This window comes from Trematomus bernacchii, unplaced genomic scaffold (assembly GCF_902827165.1).
Source record: "Trematomus bernacchii unplaced genomic scaffold, fTreBer1.1, whole genome shotgun sequence".
Taxonomy (NCBI): domain Eukaryota; kingdom Metazoa; phylum Chordata; class Actinopteri; order Perciformes; family Nototheniidae; genus Trematomus; species Trematomus bernacchii.
In genome coordinates, this window is record NW_022987910.1 from 174860 (window position 1) to 193247 (window position 18388).

An 18388-nucleotide genomic window follows, 5' to 3' on the forward strand; every position below is an offset into this window, starting at 1 on the left:
TCCTCTTTAATGTCACACCGCCTGTTTGAAGGTGCAAATGTTTCTGAGAAAAGAGATCACACGAGAGAATTAGACAATGTTTGATTTTTTATTAAAAAGTAAAATTAGACGTCGGTCGGTGGTCACGGCTAACCCGCTTTCCTCCCTGGTCGTATATCACAAGGTTTTACAGATGGCAGTGATGTGTGTGTCATCAGCTCAACACAAATACAACGGGGAGAACTACAGTCTTCGTCCATAGCCTTTATTGAAAATTCTTTACATGTGAATCCTTTGAACCTGCCCAAACCCAGCTTTAAAGACTATAAATATATATATATATAAAAAGGAAGTGTAAAAGACCCTTTTGCAGTTCCTCCAAGAACAAAGAAAGCATTTACAGTCAGGTCTCCACTTGAGAGGGGCAGTTTGTCTGTTGAAATGACACAATAACAACAGTGATGTTTACAATTGTTAATGACAAAACAAATCCGAAATGAAAAAAACTAAAAGGGCTGGGGAACCATCAGTGGCCAAATGAAATCAGTAGAGGTTGTGATGAAAACAGCACGGTACAGAGAGAAGAGGGCAAACCATCCCTGCCTTATCAGTACACATATATATGAATACTTATACACTGCTGGTGTCCTCGTCCCGAACTACAGAAACCTCTGCACATCAAAGTGTTTACGTTAAGTTGTGTAGAGGTTATTACTGAACGAGTTGTCGAGCCAAATACACCAGCAGTATAAAGCCCCCCCTGTCCTTTGATGACCAGTGCACACAGAGAAGTGAGTATCAGCAGTGGGCCAACAGCACTGTCACTGAAATACTAAGTATCAGAGTATTCAGAGAGCAGGAGTGGAGCACCACCTGGTGGCTGAGCCAGGACATGCAGGGAAACCTTCATTCGCCTCCAACGAGAAACTTTGAATTCCCTAAATTCATTCAAATGAGCGACTTGTGTTTGTGGCAAAATGTACAAGTGACTATTTCTGCTGAGACAATGAAAAATAAAAGTCTGCCGTTCTCTGCATTGACTAGGAGAGCTGTGATTTAACCTTGTTTTTTTTATTGAATGCGATTAAGAAGTTGTCATTTACAATACCAAATCAAATGTGCAAAAAATATCAAATATTCAAAAATGCCCATTTTCTTAACAAACGTCACAATTGTCGTTTTTAAACACCGTTTACAAATGTTTATGCACATTATTTTTTTAATAAAGTCTGGTCCTGCAGCTGCTGGCATAATAGGTGCACTTTACACAGGAGGAGTGCAAACTGAAGGAGCATTGAGGTACCGGTTCTTTTAAAGTGGCAGGGCACTACAAAGGAAAGGCTGGGCAGCTCTACACCACAACAAAAGTCAGATCCCTGTTTTAAAAAATATCTTGGCAGCAAGAGATGTCAACGTTTAGCTCTTACGTGATGCGACCGCACGTGACCTGCAGTCTCGACCCAGCTTTTTACAATAAACCTGCACCTGGACTGGGAAAACAAATTCTAAAACTAGTATTAAAAAAAAAACTACCATGTGTATCTATAGACTGGCATTTGACCGAAGATAACCTTGGTGTCAAGATGCTTAGTAGTAAGAGCGATTTACAAATGACAGGACAAATGCATTTCAGAACACATTTAGACATCAGCGCTGTTTTGAAACAAAAAGGATTTCATAGGGTTTCCGCTACAGGGACTCCATCTATTACACGGACAACATTTAGGTCGAATTACACTCGTGTGTGAGGTTTCAACTTGGAAATGAAATTTAAATCAAAAAGAGTCTTAAGAGCTACGAGGACCCATCCATTATCTCAAGTGTCTCCTTTTTATCGGTTGGAAATAAACAAAAGATCTCCAATATTAAACATGTTACAAATATAGGTTTTCTTTTGTTTTTCAAAATATGAACAAATTCAATGACACAAAAAAGTCCTTCTGAGGTTTAAGTCCCGCTGGCTGTGAGGAAGAGGAGGAGGGCTCTTGATCATTTTTAGAAGAGCGGGACAGAATTTTGAAAGCAAAGAGAGACAGTGGGAAATAAAAAGCCTGGACTTCAGGAGCGTTTCTGTCTCTTGGAATGTCGCTGCCGGCTGGACCGCTCTTCGTCGCTGCTCGCCCCCGCCGCATCGCCCCGGCCCCCCCCGCTGACGATTTCTCCGTGTGTCCCGCTCGCCATCGCTATCCTGCTCCCTGTAATCCTTCTTCCCCGAGGAGCTGGAGGTCCGCTTGCTCCTCCTCCTGCCATCATCATCGTCCCCCTCGCTCTCGCTCTCCACCCGCCGTCCCCGAACACTTTTGCTTTTCTTCGTGTTCGATTTGCCATTCTGCATCTTCTTCTTCGGTTGTTGTTGTTCTTCCTCCGCCTCCTCCTCCTCTTCATCCTCAGAGGTTGCAGGAGCCCGGCTGACGCGTTTGCGTGAGCGGCGGCGGAGGTAGCTGAGGCCGGGCAGCAGCCTCTGGAGCAGCTCGGTGAACGACTGCTCAGTCTTCACCATGGCAGAGAGCACGCTGCTGCCCTGCTGGTTGTACTCCTCGGCGTTGGAGAACACCAGCTTCAGGTCTTCCATGAACTCCTGGGCGTGCCGATACGAACTCTGGCTGAACTTCCCCAGCATGGTCTGGAAGTCCATGGGCTGGGTGATGATGTCCAGGTAGTCCTCCGCCTCCTCTGGGGACACAGGCTCCCTGTGAGAGGAGAAGAGTGCCGTTAAGAATACATAATAATGAATGATCTCTAAAGTCGTTCAGGGGATAGGCTTTGTTATTTAACAACAACAAACTCGGAGTGTAAAGCATGTTCATTATGATGTATTCATGGGTTGAAAGAAACAATCTGCAACATTTAACCTCTCATCAGGGATCTGGTAATATTGGCTAGGGCTGTGCGATTATGGCAAAAATCATAATCACGATTATTTTGGTCAATAATTGATATCACGATTATTAAAAACGATTATCCATTTACTTTGAAAACATCAATTTATTGAAAGAAAAAAAATGTGAACAGTATGTTTTTAACAGTTGATTACCCTGAACTTTAAGTATAATTCAACTGAAATACCAATAAAAAAAAAATAAAAAAAAAAATTATATATATATTTTTTTTTAAATAAAAAATAATAATCGTTTTATTTCGTTTCTTTATTTTGGCTTATGTTGCAAGCCAAAATCGTAATCGAGATTGAAATACGATTAATTTCACAGCCCTAGTTCAGACTAATATCGACTCAATAAAGCTAGAATTAAAGTTTTTCTTTTTCAGAAACTCCTTTCTTAATGACATCTTTATACATCTTGAATGCACTGGGGATTGGGTGTCATGATGTTAAGAAATGTTGTCTCCCCAAAAGAACATTTTAGGTTTCTACTAACAGAAGAAATCGTATTATAAAATAAAATAGCTAAACATCAGGGTTCATACACTTTTTCACCAATGATTTTCAATGACTTTTCCATGACCGTAATCTAATTTTCCATGACCAAAAAAATTACTCTTTCTCAGCGGTACCACTGAAAATTGTTTATTTTAACATGGAACAGGAAAATAAGGTCTGCATAAGAAACATGTTGTGCCGATCTAAAACAAATCAAATAGTTGGCTTACTAGCTTCTACACGCTAAAGCAACTAAAATCTCTCACCAGCAAAATACCTCGTCAGTTAAATGCCATTTTACGTTTCATTACTATACGATACAGTATTACATTATATACATTATACATTATAGTATTACTATTTCGGCGATTAGATAAAATATAAATTATATTTGATGCAACTTTAGTTACATTTCCATGAAAAATATTGTTTTCCATAACTTTTCCAGGGCCTGGAATGAGCTTTTTGAATTTCCATGACTTTTCCAGGTTCTTAATGACCGTAAGAACCCTGAATGACATCATTATACATGTTGAATGTACTGGGGATTGGGTGTCATGATGTTAAGAAATGTTGTCTCCCCAAAAGAACATTTGGGGTTTCTACTAAACACAAGAAATCGTATTATAAAATAAAATATCTAAACATGCCTCCTGGCCGTAAAGACTTTCTGCTCCAGAACTTATTATGAATAACCTGACCGTCCATCCAAACATAAAGAGACGGTGCTTTGCTCACCTGAACGGCCAGCTGTAGCGGAATTTCATGAGTTTCTTGAGGATTTCCTCGCACCGCTCCAGCTCCAGCGCCTGCTTGCGCACGCCTGTCTGGGAACTCTGTCGCACCTGCACACACACATACATACACACATACAACAATTAGAACAAACTGATTCACTCATCCCATTACATGTGTACTCTTTCATTCTTCTAGTGGTTTCTTACCAGTTCATCGATATCTGCGGGGCTGGTTGGGCCCGACTTTGGTTTGCTGGTCGGAGTACTTGAAGACGACTGCTTCTTGGGTTTGCTTTTGGAACTTTTCGGCCGAGACGAAGACTGCTTATTTTTCTTCCTTGGTCTCACTGTAAGGAATAAAGGAGGTTATCAGTAAACGAGAGAGGCAAGGGTTAGGGTTATTTCTTCAAGCACTAAAAAGGGCAGCAGGGGAAAAGATCATCTTAGAAAATCTGACAACTTCCCTATTTGTAACCAAAATGAACAGTTAATTAGTCATAACAAACATCTCGCAAATAGGGACATATTGTAATAAGGATTTTGTTTGAAACTGATGTTCAAATAACAACAGCTTAAATGTTTGTTATGTTGTAATCAAACATATCCCAGTGTGCACTGCTTTGGACTATCTAAAATATTCCGCTGCTTTTGCGATCCTCTCTTGAACCGTTCTTCATCGATGCATATAACTTCCTAATCTTTATTCTTGACATGCAGGCTGGACCTGACAGAGAGGATCATCCTGCCACATACTGAGAGTGAAGCCAGAGTGACACGTGGCTTCAAAGCAGATCCAGACCTGAGCTGAGCTACATGACGACCCCCGGACAATAGAGACTAAAACTCCCCGTCAGCATTCCTCTCATTCCCGACCAGCTGAAACTAGGACATCCCACATTTTCCAAAACCACATTTAATCTGTGATATTTCATTTTGGACAACTACATGTATTTATACCATTAAGAGGACATATTACACTTGTGGAAGTTTCCTTTAAAAAAAAATAACCCCAGGCACACTGTAGGGTTTGTGCGAAATCAAAATGCATTTGTTTAATACATGGCAATGCTCATTTAAATACATTCCCCTTTAATAAATAATAAATAAATAAATAATCAAAAAGGCATGTCAAGTTTCCCAAAGACTTACAGTGGGTCTTGGACTCTATTTACTTAGACTTGAAAGGAGACTTTATGTTCAAGACAATATTCTACCGATGTTTTTAATACAAAATATGATGCATTGTTGAGCGGGTGCATAGACGTCAGAAGAGACTGGAACTGTGTCCACTTATCCCGATAGTGAGGTCATCCCTCAACAAGCTAAGAGCATCTTCATTTTCTCTCGCCGATACTCACAGCTGTGGCCCATGGCTTTGTAGTCATTCTCTTCCTCATCCTCTTCTTCTTCCTCAGATTCCTCCTCTTCTGACTCCTCCTCATCCTCCTCTTCATCAGTGTCTTGGTTGTAGTTCCTGCAATGGAGAGGTTGCCGATCATCAAACATCTCAACATGAGTTACAAAGAAATCACATTGTGTGTCCAGTTAGAAAAGATGATTACTTCCAGCGGCTGCTCCCGTGAGTAAACGGTACGCTAAAACGCTGCTGTGACACGAGCGGCGTACCACTGCCGTTTTCGGCAAATGCTGCTAAAACTGTGGCTAAAGGTTTACTACGTCAATCTGGATAACAGTAATAAGCCATAAACTTTGTGTATAACAGTGCATAGGTGGTTCTTCAATTCAATTTGGCTTTGCAAGTATAGGAGCAACATTAAGTACGGCTCCGTCAGCTCCTGGTAAGCCGCCATTGTTGATGATATGTACAATATACGTAGCGGCTTAAACGGTGACGTTGTGACGTAGCTCCTACAGGGCTCTTGTCAGTGGAAAAGCTGACCAATTGCGAACCGTTCTAGCACCAGCACGGAGCTAGAACGGTTCTTATTTCCTTTCTAGCTCCGTGTCTGTAGAGCTTTTGGTAGATTCAGACAAATGATCATAGAACGGGTTCACAATATTGTGTCACAAGCTGTCACGCTGACTTCTAGTCGAGCAACTGCTTTGCCATTTTCCTTCAATTAAAATGTAGGGGCGGGATCAATTCATAAATAATAATAATACAGTCCTTTTAAGAACGAGTGTGGAAAATGTAAAATTAAAAACCTGCATAGGTTATAGAAAATGATCAAGCTTCATTTTTGTCAATTTAATTTGGAGAGATGTCTGTATAAAAAGCTTTTATATGTCAAATGTAAATGCTTTGCCATATAAGGCATCAGTTTTTTTTAGGCTGTGTGGGTAGATGCATGAAATGGTGGATGCAGGTGTTCACATCTATAGTGAGCTTGTTATTGTATGCGTAACACTTATGTAATAATGACATTATTATGTATTTGTCTGGACAAGGTACATAAGAACATTTGAATACTACATCTTAATATTTTCATGACCTCTATATAGAAGGTTACCACGATGTTTTACAAGACTTTAAATTCACGATGCAGGACAGGGTCAAAGTGTGACGGTTACCTGGAGCGGGACCCCCTCCGGGCCACAGTGGGCTGGCAGGCCGGGCACAGCCACTCTCCGGCTGGGATGCGGTACAGAGCCGGCCGCAGACAGAACAGATGGAAGGCCTTGTTGCACTCGTCACAGAGGATCAGTTTCTCATCGTCCCCTGAAAAATATCATATATCTTAGGACTGAGCTAAAGAAGATATTTTTAATAATGAATTTCCTTGTTTTACCTAAAATGTATTCCCACATTTTTGTCCCTATCTTCCACTCCCTTGAAAAGGCCCAAAACATCTTGTGTGTCTAAGCGACTTTCTTATCTGCATCTTATCACTACAGGTTCACCTGAGGGCCGGTGGAGCTGCCGGCTGTGTATGTAGACCTGCCTGATACTAACAGAGGGTTCTGCTCTGAGCCTGTCCCTGAGGCCCTGTCTGGACCGGGGTCTACTCTCCATCAGCTGCAGCACAGATGGGCTCTGCCTGACCGCTAAACAGGAAGCAGAAGCGTAGAAATGGAGCAATGCTTCACTCAAACTGCAACTCAGTAACCTCCTAATCACACCTTTTATTAGGAACTGCCTTATGGAGCCAGTAATGGTGCTGTTTTGGTGTTCTGAGGTGTTATTTCATCCCTATTGGTTTGTCCAACCAAAAATGTAAATGCCTAAAGAGGCATCATACTCTCAGCCACTCTCAATAACTTGAGATTACACATTTAAATTACAGCTATTTACTTTTTTTGAGCCAGCAGCTAAAAGCAGTTCTTTACCTTTCTTGCGACAGACTTTGCAGCGAGCGTTCTCGGCGGACATGTCCCATTTTATGCAGGCGTCCAACATTCCCAGCAGGACGTGCATGCGGGAGAAGGTCTGGGCCTCTCGGATAGCAGTCTTCCACTTTTCCACCGCTGTTGCCACCTAGGAGGAAGAGTTCAGACTTGATTAAACTCAGAATCAGTTTACATGAAGAAAGACTTCAATAGAAGTAGCTCTGTCTGTAAACAAGTGTTGTGAAGAAGACTTCAGCTTACTTACATGTGTCGTTAGGTTCTTATAAATTCTGCTTTTTTTAATATAGATATTTGGAAAACATACAAATCATTACTGTTGCTTTATCACTAATACGCCTTATCTAGAATTTTGACTTAAACATCCGTGCCGAAATCCCTATTTCATCAACATCTAGTGACTTCCTGGTGGACACTGGTGACACAATTTAAAAAAAAGATGAACATGTTCTCTTACCCTGGCCTCTTCTGCCAGCTTCTTCTCATCGTCCACCTCCTCTGCCTTGCTGCTTTCCTCTCCGGCTGTCTTTTTCTTCTTCTTCTGCTTGGGGGCCATGAATCCCTGCAGGAACTTTTTGATCACACAGGCCTGGATGGTGATGACGATCTCTCCAAAGTCTTTCAACTTCTCCATGTCTTTCATCTGTGAATAGAGGATCAAACAGACGTACATTATGACATCGTAAGGATATTCGGACAACGCACACATAAACCATGAGCTAGAAAAATCTGTAACACTTCACTGTTTAATAAAAATAACCTTGATTTAATCAAACCCATTTAAAAGTTTATGATGGTTTATGTCCAACAAGGCTTGTAAACAACACCCTTCCCTTTTTCACATATTAATCTTTCAACCCTGCGGCCTAAATTGGATACATAGAGTATATAACAGGTTTTGAGAAACAGTTATAAACAATCACTTAGCCCGGTCTACACATACTGTATGAAGCCAGATAAACTAATCACCTGTTCTTCGATGTCTACGTTGTCCTCCAGGTACCCCAGGCCTCCCTTCTGGAGTCGTGAGGCGATCTCCTGGATGTCACTGCGCAGATAGTTGAGCAGCTCTGTGAAGCCATCGCAGGTCCTGAGGCCCGGCTTGCTCTTACGCGTCAGATGGACCGAGTGGAGGATGTCCTGGTACCTGAAACGGGAATGACAGATTAGTATTCAGCTCAGAGTTCCCGTTAGCCGGTAATTACCGGACTATGACCGGTAAAATATGCTGAAGACCGGCAAATCTAAATCTCTCCGGTCAAAATAATTTCCCCTGAGCGCAATACCGCATCAGTTGCGCCACTTATGTAACAGACAAGAAGAGTCAATTCTAATGTCTAACACTTAATGTGGAGAAAGAGATGTCCTGTATGGGCGTTCCGGTGGGCATGTAAACAAATGCATAATGCTGCGCTATACTTTGTGGCCTCACCCGGTTGCATAGCGACGCTTATTGTTTAGGTGTCTTTTAATAAGCAGGTAGTCATATCATTAGCTAGAACTAGCTAGATCTGATCGATATGGAGATAAACGTGAGTGAAGTCTAATCTGATGGGAGAGAGATCAGCTGCTGCTGACGAGTCGACACGCATGATCACCTGCAGCGGTGAGCGGAGCAAAACACACACTTCAGGTTAAAAAAAAAAAAAAAAATCACACGTAGCTATTTTAATTACCTCTCAAACTTCCTAAACTAGTTATAGATATGCTTAGTTTTACTGTCGGGTCACTCATTACTGGATTCGCGAGCTGCATGATACTGGCGGGCTGTCAGGAGAAGGAGAGAGCACTCCGTTTATTATTCCCGTGTTATTGTAAGTTACTGTACACTTTTAAATAATGTAGTTAATCTACTATAATTAGTTTGTTTAATATCGAATCATATCAATTTGTTTTAAAGCTCAATAAATAACAAAGAAGACCTTCGACCGGCACTTTTCTAATTTTGTCCGGAAGATTTCAACTTTAACGGACATTTTGACCGGCAAAAGAAATTCTAACGGGAACTCTGATTCAGCTCCATATTTACATCATCACTTATTATAAATAATATATTCAATTTCTGCCAAAAGATACTACAAAAAAAGGCTTATTTCAAAATAAAGGCTTTTCTTTATAGCAGCAACTAGAAAGCAAAAGCTTGGACCAGCACCTGTTGGATCACTCCAGTACATCCCTAAACGCTGATAAAACAAGCTAATGCGTTAGCAGAGCCTTGGGACTGGATGTTTGTTAAAGTAGTTATCTCTTATAATGAGTGCACGCACCTGTTTTGTATCTTCGCCTTCAGTGCGCTCTCTCGAACACCCTGAGGATGAAGACTTTCCACCAGTTCCTCCAACTCGGCTGGGTTTTCACACACAAACCTGAATGCAGAGGCAGAGAAGAATTGAAGGAACGGTTGTGTAAAAAAGGAACAGATTTAAATAATTAAATGAAAGAGAAAAGGATCGGCAAAGACTAAGCTCTTACCAGAGGTTCTGCCCCTGGTTGGGAATAGTAGTTTCGATACAGACGTCTGCTGTTGCCCCCTGCTGGGCTCCCTCACTAATAGCACCATCGATGCTGCCATCATCCTTTTCAGCTCCTACAACATAAACAGTCATTCATCATCAAAGATTTTCAAAATGAAAAAAACAGTTATGTGCATAAAAAGGAGTTGCAGAGGAATATTTTACCAATACCAATATTTTAGTAAGTATTCATTTATTTCTCAAACATGTACTGTACCTTGTGAATCATGATTGGAAGCCGTCTCTCCGTCCTCCTCCTCTTCTACCTCTGCAGCTTCTGCCGGCTCAGCAGCTTCAGCCGGTTTGTCCTCAGGTGGGGGGGTGAAGCTGTAGTCGATGCTTTTGTGCACCCAGCCCTTCTCAATGTACAGACCGGGAACAACGTCAGAGAAAAGCCAGTACCTGAACAAAGACAGAAAGCAACCACGGTTAAAGTATACTTCGGTTATTTAAAATGGACGACTGGATTACTGCAACAGCATACTTTTTTGGATCACCTGCATTCATACTAAAACTCAGCTGCCCGCTTGCTCACCTCCACCCGACGCTCCGACCACATCACCCACCCCTATCCTCCATGACCTCCACTGGCTCCCCATCAAACACCGCATTGACTTTAAAATATTACTTTTCACTTTCAAAGCCCCCCCCTACCTCTGTGACCTCATCCAACAACACACCCCCACCCGTCGCCTCAGGTCTGCTGGAGCTAACCTACTGCAGCCCATCAGGACGAAGCTCCGGACCGGGGGTGACAGGACCTTCGCAGCAGCCCCCCCCCCCCCCCCTCACTCTGGAACTCTCTCCCCTGCCACGTCAGATCCGCCAACACTCTCACATCATTCAAACAATCCCTCAAAACTCACCTTTTCACTCTTGCCTTCAACTCCTAATCAACTAACCCCTTGCCCTTATTCCACCTAGCTTAGCACTTTAAACTTTTGTTGTTATTTTGTTTTACTTGCTTGTAAGCGCTTTGAGAACCAGGAAAAGCGCTTTATAAATGTAATGTATTATTATGATTATTAAATCATGTACATGTATCGGTGTATAATCGTTCAGCATTTGTGTTCAAAGCTCACCTGTTGTGATTTCTGTCGGTACCCAGAGGGCTCCTGCGCATCACCAGTTTGGCTTTGGTGATACCGTCCTGGAAGGCCCGTTCTACAGCAGCCCGCTGTTTGCGTATCCGCTCCTCTTCAGCCTCCTTCTCCATGCGCTCTACGGGAAAATTAAAAAAGTAGCACACCAAATTTAGGTTTTAAGGTTGACAAATTCCTAAAATGTAATAATAATAATAATAATAATAATAATAATAATAATAAACTGGCGTTGCTCTATATGACATATTAGATTTCAGAGGTGGAGAACAATGGCACTTGTGCTGTTAAGCATGACTAACCTACATTATAATGTGCTCTCTGCTTTAGATGTACCTTTGTTCTGTCTCTCCATCTCCTCCTTGTCCTTCTTGGCCTGCACGGACATCAGCCGCCGGCTCTTCAGTGAGCTGATCATGTCCTCGGGCTCCGGGTTTGGCTCCACCTTTGGCTCCACCTTTACTTCTTTTTTGGTCTCCTTCTTAACACTCCCCTCTTTCTTTTTCTCACCTTTGAAAAAAAAAAAAAAAATACATTTAATAAAAAAGATATTGTTATCAATTTAGCATTAAAATGTTGGTGTAATAAATAAAACACTTAAAATTGTTATCGCTCTAATATTTTAAACTCTCCCATGTAGACAATGGATTATTATCAAAACATACTCATGATAAATAAACTTAAATTTAGATATTTTTTCAGTTCAAATTAGTGGGGTGAGAAGCAAGAATCACAATATGAAATCACTCATATTCAGCCCGGCATTAAAAACTGTAGGTAGAGCTCTCTGTGATCCTGCCTACCTTTGCCCTCCATCTCCTTTCGCATCTGCTTCTCCGCCCTTTTGCGGTCATTAGCCTCCTTCAGCATGGCCAGGCGCTCCTTCCACACCTCAGCTGATCGTTGCTGCATTGCGTCGACATGGTCTTCGACCGAGTACGTCATGAGTATGCGATGGCACAAAGCCACCAGCAGGCTGACCTTCTCGTCGGAGCTCAGCTCAAACACCTCGATTGTCTCGAGCTTCTCCAAGAACTCGCTGGTGACCACGTCATCAAAGCCCCCCAAAGCCCCAGAGTCCACAGAGCCCTGGTGGCTCCCCTCGCCCTGGGCGTCACATGGTCGCAGGCACAACCGCGCCAACTCAGACACCGAGTGCATGGTGAGGGGGATCTCAGATAAGGGCATGTCGAGCTCGCTGTAGCCCTCTGCCAGCTCGTCCTGCAGCAGCGTCTGGAGCAGCACCACCAGCACTCTGTTCAGGTACAGGAAGCCTGAGCGTTCCCCGGCCAGTGCTTCCATCAGAGCCACTGCTGTGATGGGATACTGGTCTTCCGGCATCAGTAGCCCAGCATAGCACTGGAGGAAGTCCACAACCATAGCCACACTTCCGAACAGGGTGTTGGGCAATCCTTCAGGCATGTCAACAAGCTTGAACGTCGGCAGTGTCTTGCCACCTTCGATCTCCTGATCCTCGTATCTGCGTGATTGTTCCCGTCGGACCAACATCTCCTTCCCTCTTCTCTCCTTGGCCTTTTCTCGCAATTTCTCTTTGACTTCCTCTCGCTTTTTCTTCATCTCTTCATTCCTTTCCTCTTCGCTCATGGCTGCCCATCGCTTCTTTTGCTCCAGCAGCACCCAGCGTTTCTGCACCAGCTCCCTGAGCTCCTCTGGCAGCCGGCTCTGATCGTCTGGGGACAAGGTTTTTGCGGCTTTGGAGAGGAGGGAGGAAAGGGAGGTCTTTTTGTCCTCCTTGCCTTTGTGCTCCTTATAGTAACGAAGGAGGTGGAGAGCCATCGGGTGCAGGGGCTTCCCCAGTTTCGCGGTACCCATGCCACTACTACGGGCTCTCTTCTTGGGGCTCCCAGCTGGAGTGCTCTTAGCTAGATGCAGCAGAGTCATCTGCTTCATCTTTGGGGATTTAGGACCAGCTTTGCCGTCCTTTTTAAAAGCTTTGAGGACACCGCTCTTTCCAGTTTTCTTTGCTTCTTTCTTGTCCCCGGACTTTCTACCTGATTTTGGAGTTGAGGGAGCCGAGCCTTTGCCTTCTCCTTTCTTTGGGGTTCCCGAATTCTTCACCTTGAGTGGGGAGCCATTCATTTGTATTTTCTGAAATACAGACAACATGAGCAATTTAAGTAAAGTTCAAAAGGCTACCACATCAGCATCAAGTAGCAACATATCCGAGACATTATATTGTGTTTACAAGCCAGCTAACCTGCATGTGGCCCCAAATGGTCGGACTGAGGGGCATGCCTAAAGAGTCTTTCTTCTTCCGTCTTCTTTTCTTCTCTCCTTTCTCATTCCCTGAATCCTCTCCAGGTGTGTCAGGGCTCTTGAGCCTCTTGCTAGGTTTACCCTCTGGAGACGACAGGCTCTTACGCTTTGCAGAGGGATTCTCTGCTAAAAACTTTAGACCAAAAACAACAACAAGTGTGAGTCAGGAACAAGCAACATTTTAAAATGTAGGTTATATGATGAAAAAAAACTGTCATGAGTAACTGTACCTTGTGTGGATCAAGAAGAAAGTCACTGAATTTGCTTGGCAGGTTGAATTTTTTAACCAGTTCATCTTCAACTACCCAGGGAGCACTCTCTCCCATGCCCAGCCTCAGAGCATAGTGCCTGATGTAGTAGCGCATGATCTCCTTTGTTGGAGGGCGCTCCGTTCTGAAAAGACTGTCTGTTGGGACATCACTGATCACCTATAAGACAAGTCGTGGGATACAACATCAATTTACAAAATCAAACTCTGTCTATATCTCAAAGATCATGAACCACACAATGCTGGAGAAGGTTTGAAACCAAGCTCCTAAACATAATCAATTGCACCACAGAAAAAGACAATGCCTAATATACTACCATGGGTTGTAAGACAAGACCATAGAGGGGAAAGGAAGAGTAGAAACGTATTGTTTCATTTGAAAAACAGGATACTGACCTTATCCTCATTGATGAGCTTTACGTCATATTTGTGGGGAAGGAATTTGGGCATCACCCATCTCTTCCTCTCTTCCTTCATGGCAGTGGGAAGTTTCCTTGGTGAACGTCGTGCTCTGTCACCTGATAGGAAGTGAAACAATATCATATGAATAAGACTGGTTTTATCCAAATAAACAGAACAAAGGTGTTTAATACTTTCAGTCAAATTTACTCACGTGAAAATATTTTATTTATGCAAAAGAAATATTGACCCGCATGTTTAAAATATCTATTTGCTTGGAAACGTGTTTTTTTTTTAATGCACAAACGTTACTCACTGAGACTCTCCCTCCTGTTCTCCTCCTCCTCCTCTCGGGGAGGAGGTTCCTTCCCTTGGTTCTCCTGACTTGCATTCTCCTTGTCGCTGGATGGAGAGTCGCAGGCACCTTCGAGCTTCTTCTCCGCCGTCTCGCCCTCTGGGTTATCTAGAGGATGAATCTTCACCACCTTCACTTGCAAACTTTTGTCCTTCCCCACCTGAAGAGAACAAGGTCTAGTGAGCATCTCAGAACACACCAAGAGGAAGGTTTCTATTTCACACCTGCCTACCCCTGAGGATTGGTACTTAATTAAATGAATGTGTAAGTATCTTGAAATTAATGCCAAGTCATATTAGACTTAGCAGATATTGTAAGTTAACACCTCTGAACAGAACCTAAGAGTTGAACAAAATAAATGTAAAAGTGTTTATAGGCTTTGAAATTAAAATAATTTCCAGGTTCCTTTGTATAGTGATAATGTGTACCTGAATCCAAATGCAAGGTTACATAACAACAATTGAGAAGTAAAACTAACCAGGAAGTCACACTCTTCATCCAGAGCATACTTGGTGAGGATTTCCAGCCAGGCCATTTCAACCAGTTTGTCTAAAGACACTGTGTTGTGGTGGATCATCTCCAGGACCGGCTTCTCAAACCACTTGGGATATTCCTCGTCAAGCCTGTACAGAGAAAAATGGTCAGCAGATGTTTTTTTAGAAGCTAGCATATGAATAAAAAGTGTAATAAAGTTTGTGTCATAATGCTCCACTTTTTTTTCTCCAGTGTTAATTTGTCACCAGGACAGGAGCATTACATAACAGGGCAACAAAGGGTTGAGAGTGACCAGTAGGGGGAGTAAAATCTCTTGACTGATATAATTAGCATGGCTTAAATACAGCCCATGATCCTAGGTGACTTGAGCTTTGGGCAGCTGAGCAATGCTTTGCCTTTACTGTGACATCTGCTTGGGCCACATGAAGGGTTTGTTCACCTTCCTCTTGCTGAAAGCACATAAACATACAGTATTTGTAGACCTGTATGTTGATAATTGTACTAAGAAAGGTCAGCTGAACTACTTCAGATTTTATATGGCTATGTTTTTCACATTTGCTGATCAGGACAAAGGAACTTCCGTCAGGCCATTGCAGATTCAATGATGACTCAATCACACACCCTCTAAATAGAATGAAAGGAGGAGCACAAGATGTATCCAATCAGAGCAAAGCATCAAGCCTCGTGACCTTCACTGGGAAATTACAGCGCTTTCTTGACTCTACTGAGCCGCTGTTATAGCGGCTAATCTGCATTATTTACAAGTGGTGGTATATCTATTTAGAAATTAATGTGAAACAGACCTTTACTGGATATCTGAATGCACAGCAATGCCCTTTACTGAACTGTACCTGCATATTATTCAGGTTATATGTGGAGGCTGTAGACTAATCAGCAGAGAGCAGACTATTGGTACTTAACTACACAAGGTGGAGAAAATCCTGTACATGCAGACTCAAAATGTGGATGGAATACTAACAGTTCGGTGACTTCTTGTTCTTCCTCCCATGCTTCGTTGTGTGTGAGCTGACTGCTTCCGGTGCTTTTGCATGTCCAGATGCGCTCATCATACCTCTTCAAGCGTGCCTCATACTCTCTGTAGGCATTTCGTTAAGGAAACTACAATAGTCACGTGAAAACAGTTCTGCATTTTTGGCTATTTGTCCACTAATTACAAGCAAGACTAACAAACAAGGGGCAAGGTTGACAATTTAGTGTCACTGATGATAGAAAGATAAAAATATTGATGGGGGCACCGTCACAGAAATAACTATATCATAACAAAAAAAGAGATGAAACAAAAGTTGAAGAATTGTACAATAACAATGCGAAGCTGGAAAATTGTAAGGGGGGCTGGGAAGGAATAATGATGGTGACAGATGCTGGAAGAGAGTCCTGGCTACCTTAGCAGTGTAAAAATAGTGTACACTGATATCGGTTTTTGATTGGAGCGAAAAGTTTGACAGTGCTACCTTTCGTTATTCAACTAAAAAAGTAAAGTGAACCTTGTGTTACTATAAGATGGGACAGCCTAGATATGAGGCCTATGTTTCTCATAGCTGTTGTTTAAGAAGTGATGATAGATTGAGATGTTAAAAGGTACATACATACTTTAGAAAGTGGATAATATAGTCATGTCACTGCAGGAATCTAAACATACCAGAAACTAAAACAACTCAGGTTGCCATAAAAAGGCCTAAAGTCCACTTTTCGTACTGCGTGTCACGCCGAACTGTCATCATTTTGCTTACAGTTAAGGACCTCTGACGTGCTGAAGTTTTCACACAAACACCAAAATAAGTGGGTAAAGTTACCCAAATATGTTGCCAAAACCAAGATAAATACATAAGAGCGCTGCTTAAAATCAATAAACAGTTGTATGTCGGCTGTTGTCCTCTCTTGTCAAACTTGAAACCGCAAATGTACCGGCGTCTAAGGCTAGCTAAAGCTAACTGAAAGCAGCCGAGCAACATCCTCAGACGACGGGCTATTGTGACATAATGGGACCTAACGTTAGCAGCGTGCTAGCTAACCCGTGTAGCATTAGTAGCTGACAGCGGGGTGGTAAAAGTTGAAAGTGAAAGGAAGCATTTTAGCAATTCGTTATAAATAACTAAGAGAAGGGAATTGTTAAATGTGTTATACAAAATACAATAAGTGTGCTATAATGCGTTATAGCCAGCTAGCTAGCTACAATGGCTTGATTAGCAAAGCGGGCTGAACATTAGCTGTACACTGTGTACATGCGGAGGAAATCAGCGTTTAATGAGGGGAAATGTCAGGTACCATCAAATAAATCACGCTAGCCAGCTCTTCAGTCCTGTGCAAATGACTAACATTATGTTATCAGAAATTAAGCCACATAGACAAAGCCACATATTTAAAGCATGCTGGTTGGCTCAATAGGAGCATCAGCATCATGTTAAAGGATACTCTTTGTTCCTGAAGGCCTCCTTGGTGTGCTCGATGATGTAGACCTCCTCTCCGGGGCCTGGTGGCTCGGCTAGCGGCTTAGCCAGTGGGTAAGGTTTCCGGCCTAAAAGCGGTGCCATTTCAAATCCACAGATGGCACGGGTGCCAACGGTACAATTAAATCTTCTAGCAATAAACTAGTACAATGATATACAATAATATGACCTTAGCATGTATGCAAGTGTCTTGTCTTGTCGGGTTACCGCCGGCAGGCCCGGCACTCAGCGTGTAGCAGCTAGCTGACTAGCTAGCAGGCTGGATTGCTATCTGGTTGCAAAACAATAACAGTGCGCGTCTTGCCATCCGCCTCATCGCATCCTTCTTCTCTCCTCAAGTAGCGGTGCCATGCTGGTTTCAAGCAAAGATGTAAAACAGGTGGCCAGACCTGTCTCTCTCTAGAGTTAGTAAACTTTTAGTTCCTCCGGATGAACATGAAAGGATGCAAGCCGCACCGATATCAAACTCGCGGCAACAGCCAGAGCTCAGTTCAGCAGGAGGTCTGGCGCGCTGTATAATCCCAAGTCTTTGCAACTAACTAGCCCTGTACTCGTCAAAACAACTGTATTTGCTGGATGTTCGTACGGTCGGAGCGTCTTGTTATCAGAAAAGAATAAGCAAGTGGTGCGAAAAAGTAACGTGGATCAATCAAGAGGTTAATTCCTTGTTGAAATGGCGGGAGTTTCTAGTCCACCGGTACAATTCCGTACACTCTCAGAACTCCGTTTCCCCGGCAGCAGGCAGCGTCGCGAGAACGTCCCGCCCCCACTTGACGTTCATTGGCTCCCTCAGTAGAGCGCCTTCATCGAATTGCTCTCGTGGCCTGTCATTGGCTGATTTGGCCTGGCTGTCAAACTACACTAGCCCTCGAAACAAACCACGCCCGCATCGAATATAAATGAGACTAGAGGTCAGCTGATGACAATAGATTATATGATCTTTTTGACTAATTTATACATAAACCCATTTCAATATGTTGATAATGTATTGGCTGAAAACTGATCAGACATACATTCCTTGTTCAATAATCGAAATCATTTTCTAAACCCTTTGTCTGGGTTCCATTTTGAAAATGTATGTTTAAACAATAGGCCCTGCCTTAATTAAACAG

At 42.7% G+C, this 18388-nt stretch overlaps 1 protein-coding gene across 1 annotated transcript; it reads right to left on the minus strand.

The window, feature by feature from the left end:
• Positions 1-74: 74 nt before the first annotated feature.
• On the minus strand, positions 75-17999 carry baz1b (bromodomain adjacent to zinc finger domain, 1B). The gene is given in 22 exon segments (XM_034115028.1): positions 75-2124; positions 2126-2669; positions 4097-4203; positions 4303-4442; positions 5454-5569; positions 6628-6775; positions 7384-7531; positions 7859-8044; positions 8371-8548; positions 9669-9767; positions 9874-9988; positions 10132-10316; positions 10997-11135; positions 11351-11524; positions 11818-13123; positions 13233-13424; positions 13522-13719; positions 13956-14077; positions 14275-14473; positions 14792-14936; positions 15788-15904; positions 17242-17999. Coding segments are annotated over 22 exon segments (4764 nt in total). The 5' UTR covers positions 17361-17999; the 3' UTR covers positions 75-2037.
• Between the last annotated feature and the right edge of the window lie 389 nt (positions 18000-18388).